We start from the raw sequence: 10,129 nt of genomic DNA, 5'->3' as shown, positions 1-10,129 counted from the left end.
GCGGCCAGTACTCCTAAGACCACCATGCTCGGCACACCTTTGTCTCTTTTTCCTATTTCCATGTCTATCAACTTCACAAGAGTTTTCATCGTCCGCTAATTCCATTCGCACTTGGTTTCACCTCGCTCGCCTCTGTGGAGAAACGCTGTCTCTGTTACAATTACTCCAAACCATGATCTTACTGAGGCCCGTTCTGGACCTGGTAAACATGGGGTAGGTCTCAGGGTTTATCTTTTCACCATGATACAACCAAAGCGAACGGAACAGACTTTAAAAGAATCGACTCACAGTTCATTCCTTCAGCTAGGATAGATTTAATCCAGAAGTTTTTCAATGAGTGGTTTGCATGTTCATGCACTCTCCCTCTCTCTTCTTTTCTCTCACTCACACACACACACACACACACATTGCCTAGAATGCAACCAGGACTTCAGATGTACAGTTGTGCCTTCAAGCCTGTATGTGCAAGCGTGTGTGAAATGTTCTTAGGGAAAATAATTACCAACAGCTGCCAAAAGTGTGAACGCGTTTAACAACCACATTAACCACTTCACAGTGTTACCCCAACTGTACAATCTGCTTGAGTTCCCTTTGGAACACAGATTGAGCTTATAGGAACAAAATGGCTGTCTTCAACTCTGGTGTGCGATGGTGTGGAGGGAGGACAGACGTAGGCTGTGATTAGTAGGCAACTCGTTTTTCCAGTAAGGCCACGGTCTGCACCCCAAGTTTCACCTCATGATCTGGAGGAAATCGAAATGTGTATTTAACAGTGGTGTATGGCTGAGGAAATACCCCGTCGGCCATCACAGCAGTTCAAATAAATACCGTAAAATGTCTGACCGACTGTACGCCAGAGCGCCTGTTGAACATGTCACCGTCTTTTCCACAAATGAAAGTGGCCTCAAGACTATGGTATCTTAAAGGGCTACGGGTCCAAATGGTTCTGGTTCATATGGCTGGATCTACCAGAGCGGCTGTCTAGGAGGCCCACTGAGCCATACCATAGGGTTGATATGACATCAGGACTGGCATCACACACCCAGTCATTTGGGGCCAGGCTGAAAATACCACGTCTTGACTGTGCAGCTGTAATCAGAAAAACTGACATGGAGGGCCCTCGGACGAAAGGCCTTGATCGTCTTGCCTCCTGACTTGCACCCTGTTCCCTGTTTGGCGCACTACACTCGACTGAGCTTTGTTCAAAAGTGATGCGCTGAATACTGTAGGGGAATGGGGTGCAGTTTGGGACGCGAACCGACACGAACCTCACTACTGAGTCACCGTTGTCAGAGTAACTTAGCCTTCAGTCTCTTCGCTGTTGATTGGAGAAGAAATAATGAAATCTTTCAGAGTGACTTTGTATTGAATAAACGAACATCTGTTACTGTCTGTGGGTGGCGCTCTGCTGTTTCCGGAAAAGAAGAATCAGGAAACACAAAGTCAAGTCTCCCCTAATGAAATCAGACAGAGAACCTAGCTAACGAGGGAGGAAAAAAAGAACATGTCCCGCTTTGTACTCTGGCTAATTATTCTACAGGAATGTATTAAAGATTACTATGGGATATGAAGGAGCAAATCCCTTAAATGGCTCTCCCATTGTTCCCATTACAATCCCCCTCATTTCAGATATGGCAGTAGTAGGCAGGGGCCTGGTGAAATGACTCCATCCAATTGTTCCAAAGCCTGGTTATCCACAAGACACACAACTCTAGTTAATGGTGCTTTGAAAAAAGCGACCCAATACCTATCTAACTTAGAGTGCCATCTGGAAGAGAGGAAATGATCAGGAGTGGATAGAATAAAGTATCTCCTACTGTAACTCTAGGAAGAATAAAGAAAGTGCACCTTTAGCTTGTCTGGTGCAAAGATGGTCCTATCTTCCTCATTTCCTTTATAAGACTTAAGGCATATGTAAATAACACACAATAAATAATATCTCGGTTTACTTCAGTTTTGTGTGGCTTGCATTTGTGTTTATTAAATATGGCCAACAGTATATTATATTTTAAGCAGGCTGATGTGAAGATGAAATATTAAAGTATTTTATGTCGTGTTTTATGCAACGAATTGAAATGCTGAATAAATGTTAAGCCCTTTTGGATTTTGAAAACCTTTGTAATGTAGTAACATTTTGTTGTTTGTTGGATTGAAAGAAGACCCCAATAGTCAAATTACAACTTTACACTTGTTTGTAAACATACAAGTATTTATAGGCAAGGGAATTCCCCAGCCAGTTGTCTGGATACCACCTACAGGCGGTGCAGAGTAGTATTAACTCTCCATGCATCGTGCGGTTCATCTCCGGTTAACGCGGCCACAATATAACGCCCAAGACAAAGTTATACAGTTGACCGTCAAACGGGATACGATGTCAATGCATATGTTTAGTTCCTATGGGTTTAAACTTAATCGTGCGAGTTCTCAGTTGGAGTCGGTCTCCAAGACGCTCTCTCTGGCTCCCAAACCATCAGCCTCCGTGCCACCCTGGTGTGTTTAGAATGTAGCCTGACTCCACGCATGCAGGAGCACTCCCTGAAATCGGCGCGGGGTTTCTTTTCCGTGCGTTTGATGTGATTACATTCAATATGCCAGCAATGGGAGTTAAATCTGTTTTAATGAAAAACAATCTCCAAAGAGAGTTGTTACTTTGACATATTTCACTTCAACTTGTTTAAATTTTCATATCAATCAATTGCTAACACTCGTTTAATATATGAGGTTATAGCTACTTCTGACCTATAGCAAGTACCAGACTGCCCTTTTTGTGCTTGCAAAATTTTGACACACCGGTCAATATTACATGTAAATCTTAACCCATTTAATGTGAGGTATTCAGGAAAAGCTATCATGAAAGGTCCAAATAGCCACAATAATAAGAAAGCAATTTGGTGAAATCGCAATTACTAGATCATTAATAGCCTTATATATATATATATATATATATATATATATATATATATATGGAGGTTTTATTATCAGTGATAGGGTGTGTTCAGATGTGTAGGCTACTGTAATCGAATCACTGACTCAGAAGTCCGTCTAGTCTGTAGACCGCGACAGAACGCCCGTCAGTCGAATCTGCATATCGTGTGACTGGCTGGCTGGGTCTCGAAACGTCGGAGACTTCAACCCTGTGTTCTTAGCAGAGCTACAGTAGCGGAGCACAGCAGTCAGAGTGGTATATGACGCGCAGTAGCATACAGAGAAAGAGCAATAAGGAAACATAACATTCAAGGCATTAATTCAAGGATCAAAGATAGTCTACTGAATTTGCTACATCTTTCTTCGAGATTGTAGGCTAAGTTTAACCGTATGTTATCTTTTGGACTGTGTCTTTTACTTGTGCGGTGCTGCTTAACGTCAGCGCAAATCCCATATCTCTCACTTGTGACTAGTGAGAGGAGCTGGCTGCCTGTGCGCTGAGTAGTTTTCCGGATATCAGCACCGGCTGCGTGCCTTTGCGCGGAGCGGAGAAGCTGCATCAGCCTACAGGGTTGTCCCGGACCAGCCCCTGCGTAGCCTACTACAAGCTATTGACCGGGGAAATAATTGGAAATTGACTTCCTCTCTCTCCGTTGGAGACCTGTTCTTTCTTGTGGTGGGTTTGATGTTAACGAATTTGTGAAGGAGGTCCGGAGCCTTTGACACAGAGAGAACGAGAGAGGGGTTTATTGTGAGCCTGCGGATAGCTGCTTCGCTATCGTATAGGATGCATATGGGTTTTTGACTCTTAGAGAACAGGTGATTCTTTACATGGCTGGGATGAAAAACGGAGAGAAAATAATTCAGAATGCAGTTAGCATATATTCTCATGGTTTTCATAGTATACTTTAGTGAAGTATGTCATCTCTCTAAACAGCATAGAACGCAGGCAATGCGTTTTCTGGAGGGATGTTTTCCAGTGTCTATATTCATGTAAATGCTGAATTACGGTAATTCAGATTTCCAGTGAAGCATAATAGTAATATTTGCCATCTGGCTTTTGTCAGAGTAGTTGCACACTCTTTTATATTAGCTGTGACTTGGTGACCATAGAAGCTAGTCGAAACATTTTAAATGAAATGCAATTCCTTCTCATGTGCCGTGCCATAAGGAGAGGCAGTTTGAAAAGCCAAATTGCTTGATGCTTTGCCCTTCCATTGATTTTCCCTAAATTTCTATGTGACGTTTTATGGAAAGACAATCGTGAATCAAGCTTTAACTGCTTTCACAATTAAGACATTTAAATAGCATATCGATGCGAGCAATTAGATCAATTATACAAATGTATGAATATTCAAAATCAATATCTCTGTTTAGAATGATAATTTGGTATTGGCTACCAGAAAAATTGTAAAACCAGGCTTTTCTCTACTATGAATCTCTCTTTTTGAGCAGCTTTGAGAGAAGTCGTTTGGCACTCAAAAATACGCAGACTGTGGTCTGTGTTATTGTTCTCCAGTTTAAATGTAGTTGAAATGTAACGCAGGTGGGTTAGTGACACCCAGCACCCAGTGACAGATCATCTCACACTGGAGAAATTGTGAAAAGAAGATCGCCCGCGCCTGTGCGCTGTCACTTTCAGGTCTGGTTGGTGAAATGCGAGTGGGAGAGACAAACTGAAGCTAGCGGAGAACTCCGTTTTTAAAGAGATAGTGGCTTCCGTAGATTGGCTTTGCATATTTCTAATCAAACCAATCAGAGACCCCTCTGACATTTCGTCTGAAGCAGCAAGACTGCAGCACAACTACTCAAAAGAAGAAAAGCAGTCGCAATTTAGGGGGTGTATCCCGCGTTCTAAACCCCTGTTATGGCAATGTTTTTTGCCAGATCTTGGTATTACTAGTTCGTGCCGTGCCAGATTGAGAATGAGCAGAGCGCGAAGGGGCACATTACAATTTTGATTTGATAATCTGGCCGCTTTTGATACGAATACCACTGCTGCTTACTCTCAACATTTCTTTCCATTTAGGACCGACGGATTACCTCTTGCCTGGTCGTCATTTCCAAGGAGTTGAAACGGGAGTTGGTGTTGTGCTGGGGATTTTTATTTCTTATTTTACCGACTCCGACTACTTGTGTGTTCGAAATGGCAACACCAGAGCTTAGGAGTGGAGTCAATCTGAGTAGAGGAAACCGGAGCTGAATGACAGGATGCAGCAAACGACCTGAGACATATCCACAATTCAACTGTTTTATTCAAGACCCTTCTGCTTTATTTATCCCCTTCGGCCTGAAAAACTTTGGGAGAAGTTTTGTTTAGTTTTTCTGTTTTCCTAATTATTATTATTGTTTCAAAAAAAAACAAGGATGCATTTTGGATTAGTGCTGTTCCTCTTAATGGGAATCTTCTTCGTTGCTAATGCTTTCAAAAATGGTAAGTGACAACTACTGATATTCTGTAGGCTGTTCTGGGCTAGGCCAGTTTAACCCGATGTTTTTAATGATTAACCATCACTAAATTTACGCGTCGTTTTTCTGTGTCATTACGGATTCACCTGTCTTTCTTCCCGGCTGGTTAGGAATGTCATCGCCACCACCTTATTGTAGTGTGTGTGTCGATCTTATTTACAGATTTTGTAAAACTTGTCTCGAAAAGTTAACTTTGCGCACAGTAAGATACTTCCTTGTTTCTTTGCTGTGCAACACTACAATTTTTCCTCTGTGAAACAGACTAATTTACGGTCAAAGAATAGAGAAACAAGATAGAAAGAACATATAGGATGTAAATGTCATTTTATTATTTAACACTAATGTCAAGTAATGTACATAACACTATAAATCAATAGAAACTGATAGGCTAATTTGGGCACCTACTTTAAGTGCTTTGTCTCTATACACGAGATGATTACGTTTTTCGTATAAAAATAATAACGACATATACGGATCTTAGTGAATAAAAAAATACAACGAAGGGCAACATTCGTTAATTACCTTTACTCGGCAAACGAAAAATACATTTGACGGATAGGTGGTGATAGATGGTGTAGTATATATATATATATATATATATATATATATATATATAATAACCACATATAATATATATATGTATTAATTGATAACCCCCCCCAGGCAAACTGGGATGTACTCGGGTCAATAATTAGTTAAAATTTGTAATAGTATTTGACAGATACATTTTTTACTAGTTGCATGGCAGCCCGTTGGCCATTCTCCATTCTCGTGGATCTCAGCCATACAACCAGACTGCGACAGCGTAGAGTACGCCGCTCCCCGTCTACTGTCAGTCCACTACATTAATCTATTACTCCGTGCGGAGGCTACTGGCCCCTGGTATTGAAGAGTTGTTAACTAGGTCTTTGAGACTTAACGAATTTTAGCGCGTAAAACAATTTCAGAATTTTTTCTTAATTTCAGCCTTGAATTGATTTGTGTTACATTGTGTCAGTTGTAACCATAAAATTAAAATAAATGTTTTTAAATGTTTGTGAACAGTGTAATAGCCTTCCACAAGGTCTGTAAAATGTGCGCTTGGTTTATCTTGTCTAAGCAAATTCTGAATGCTAAATAGACGTCCAAGTTGAGTTGTTATTTTCAGAAGTATTACACTTACCCCCGGGTGTCTTTAGGGGTTCTTTACGCATCTAAAGTAGCCAACAATTATTTTGGATTTGTATGTTATGTACTGTAAATGTGTTTTTAGTCAATGTAGACTTGATGGTATATGGGTTCTGTCAATGCATTATCAACCTGAATTAGCTTTTATTTATAATTAAACATTAAGACATAACTCATTTATAACCCTATATTTTGAAGAAATCCTCTTCATCTCTACTGTATATTGCAAATTAACATACTTGCCCTCTCACAATTTAGTGTTCGATTTGGGTTGTTATGCTAATGGTCTTTTTCTCCCGTTTTCTCTCTTGTAGACAAGTGCGGGGACAACATCAGAATAACGAATGCGAACTACCTCACATCACCTGGCTATCCAGCTTCATATGTATCATCTCAAAAATGTGTTTGGGTGATAACAGCGCCCGGACCTCACCAGCGAATTCTAATCAACTTTAACCCGCATTTTGATCTGGAGGACAGAGAGTGCAAGTAAGTTGGTTGCCCTCTGCTGCGTTACAACGTATTGTACATGAAAGCCCGCCATCTAGTGGCTATGGAATTCTTCAGGGTGTATTGGGATTTTTAACAATTTCCATATTCTCATGGATTCATTCATTTAATTAAATAAGTCAGCTTTTTGTGGCAGTCTAAACTTTGATGAATTTGTTGATTTAGCTTCCCCATTTCCGTGGAACCTTGTCCACTTCTTGTCCCCGTTATTGCTCCCGCTGGGTCAGTAACAAATCCTTGTTTGACTTCTAAGCTTTAAGGTGTTATGCCACACCGGGGCTGAACGGTTAACCTGTTGCCAGATAGGTCTAAGCCGGGTGGCCGGGCTATGAAACCCGATCTCCACAGTAATGTGATGAGCCTGCTGCCTCCCATGTCTGTGGTGCCCTGAGGTGAAGATGCGAGCCATGCAGTGCCTCAGCCTGAGCTGTCTGCCTATCCCTCTCTGTCTGCCTGTACACCCCCCCACCCCCCCATGTGTATGTGTGCACGCACTCCCTCTCAGCCTTTGTTTATGCTGGAGGGGCAGCTAGAAAACACAGCCCGTCTGGATACTGTTACTACACCCAAGCTCAGTTCACTCTGTCTCTCTTTTTCTTGTTGCTGCGCCCTAGTGTTTTTTTCACCGGAATATAATTTAGGCCCTTACCTTACATTACTGTTTTATCACTATCTCTACCTAGATTTGATTCATTTGCCTTTGATTTGGTGGTCAACCGACATGAATTTAAAGTGAAATTCACGTGACCTTAAGTGAAATCAACAAATAATTGTGTCATTGGATTTAGGCTAAAAGTTTGATGAAAATAGACTCAGTGGTTTTCGTGCTTTACTGATTCTTTAAAGGGGACGTCTTGGATTTACTGCCTGGTAGACCGCTGGTCTTCCTGATGTCCGTGACTTCTCCTGGCTTTTATTGTGTCCCCAGATCAAGGTTATACAGAAGAAGCACAGTGTGGGGATGCAAATGCATGTGTACGGACAGAAAGAGGAAACAATAGTTTTCTTAATTAAATTAACCAGGAATGGCTACCCGGTGTTTAAGAACCACTCTAAACACCAAGAAATGCAGCCTTGAGGCTCAAATCAAATGACTTCCTTTTTATCTACATAAAATACATGTACTCTGTGAACTCACGGATGCATTTGTCACTGGAAATGACAGCCGTCCCTTTATTCCAAATTCCATTGAGGTTTTCTGTTTCCAAGTTGGGACTGAACAGCCATGTACTTAATTGCTCGTCGATCTGTTTATTTGTTGGTTATGGATATAAAAAAAACATGTTATTCTTGTTGTCCCTGGCTACCTTTTGCTAATCTGATTTATGTTTGGAGCAGAGCCAGCGTGTTCTGTGTATTTTACTGAGTAATGCTGTCCTTTGAGTGGTCTTGGGTTATAAACCTCTTTATTGGACGGAAACACACGAACAACTAACCTGCAGAGACATCTGTGAAACTCAATCAAGTCACTAGCGATTCATGTGGTTCACATAGTTAAAAGCCTAAACCGCACCCTATTCCCTAAACAATGCACTACTGTTGACCACGGCCCGTAGGCTTTCTCATAGGGGTCTGTTGAAAAGTAGTGTACTGCATAAGGGGGCATTGTGGCCCAGCAACGGAGTGGAGAAACGGGGTCACTTTGACTTAAGGCTCTTCTATTTTAACCGCCTCTCCCGCCTCTGCTCCACTTGGTCGGGCGCTGTTTCATATTTCATGTTTTAATGGAGCAGTTTTCATGGGACTTTAGCTCCACTAGTTCCACGGGTCCCATTTCTACTGGCTAAGGGAGATGGCCAGTCAGAATAAACCGGATCCCAAATGTCACCCTACTCACTATGTGGCGCACTAGTTTTGACCAGAGCTCAGTTAAGTGAAGGCTGATCATTGTGTTAATAGACCGGGGGACATATTGTAGCTAACTTAATTAAGTCTTGTGGGGAGTGACATGTGCTTCACGTTGCGACAGTTGATAGCAGTTCGTTCGGTGTTATTTTGCACAGCTGTAATCAGACTTCCGCAGGTTGTAGCTTGACTCGAACAAACACCCCCTTACGGAATGAAAACCGATAATGGCCAGACCCAGATTGGCGAGCTTGCTTTACTTATCTGATCAACCGTCAGGCAGGCGGGGGGTGGGGTGGGGGGGGGGGGGCACCTACAATGCATGCCTCAGTGGGCTTCCCTGCAATCTAATTAGCTGGTCAAAATGGAACACACATGTGCTTCTACACGGCTGTTATCTCAGACCAAAACAAGAAGCTGAAAGTGATTGTACAAACCGTCAGTGCCCGAGCCCTGCTCTGTTGTCACGCAGGTAACTGGCCAGCTCTCTCCCTGACAAGTTTGTTTGGAAAGTTGGGGCTCCGTCCCAACCGACCCCCTTCCAGGGTTGTGTTAATGGGCTTAGTGCACTGCCCTTGACCAGAGCGTGTGGGGGAACATGGTGCCATTTGGGACAAGGGCCTAGGTCTCCAGCTCGTGTCCGGGCTGAGCGGGGGGAAAACACTTAATCAGTAGATAAGGTCTAAGTGGGGCACTGAGATGTGAATGTGAGACATGTTTACCTTTCCGCACAACCTTGTAATGAGTCTCATGACTTGTTTCTGGGTTGCGCCGCCGTCGTAGCTGACACAAACCTAAGTTAAGTTTGAGGTAAAAGCCTGGCCCCTGTCAAGACTATAACATTCAGTGTAAATCCGCCTTGAAGTGAACCTTATTGGAATGAACAACAGCATTCTTGGCAAAAAGGGGGAAACAGGGTGAATGTGTGCAGTTATGGTAGCTTATGCAGTCACATGGAGAAATGGATGTTTGACTGAATAGTGAATATACGTATTATTCTGTCTGTCACTAATAGGGAGTGGAGTAAAGAAAATCGCCCTGATTTTACACATCCTGTCTGTCTCAGTTTTTATGAAATTTTGGAAGATCTCATCGAAGATTGAGGACTTATTCTGTAATAATGTAACATGTACCCCTTCAATACATCACTACGAGTAAAACCTTGTAGGCTCGTTGTTGTTGTTGTTTGTTGTTGTTGCTTTCTATAAAAGCT

General features: G+C 42.2%; 1 protein-coding gene across 6 annotated transcripts in view; it reads left to right on the top strand.

The window, feature by feature from the left end:
• The first annotated feature begins 3,131 nt into the window (after positions 1-3,131).
• The window catches only part of nrp1a (neuropilin 1a), a 64,883-nt gene continuing 57,885 nt past the window's right edge, over positions 3,132-10,129 (top strand). For 3 of the 6 annotated variants that reach the window (XM_020041916.3, XM_010885623.5, XM_020041917.3), the window contains exons 1-2: positions 4,648-5,359; positions 6,876-7,050. In XM_020041916.3, the coding sequence (XP_019897475.1) occupies positions 5,293-5,359; positions 6,876-7,050 (242 nt within the window). In that variant the 5' untranslated portion in view covers positions 4,648-5,292. Of the gene's footprint in view, positions 3,602-4,646; positions 5,360-6,875; positions 7,051-10,129 lie in introns of those variants that run through there. The other 3 variants (XM_013139578.4, XM_034289383.1, XM_010885624.4) reach the window with 3 other exon arrangements.

Source organism: Esox lucius, chromosome 21 (genome assembly GCF_011004845.1).
Source record: "Esox lucius isolate fEsoLuc1 chromosome 21, fEsoLuc1.pri, whole genome shotgun sequence".
Taxonomy (NCBI): Eukaryota; Metazoa; Chordata; class Actinopteri; order Esociformes; family Esocidae; genus Esox; species Esox lucius.
The sequence above is the reverse complement of the archived record's forward strand: the minus strand, read 5'-3'. Positions and strand labels throughout refer to the sequence as shown.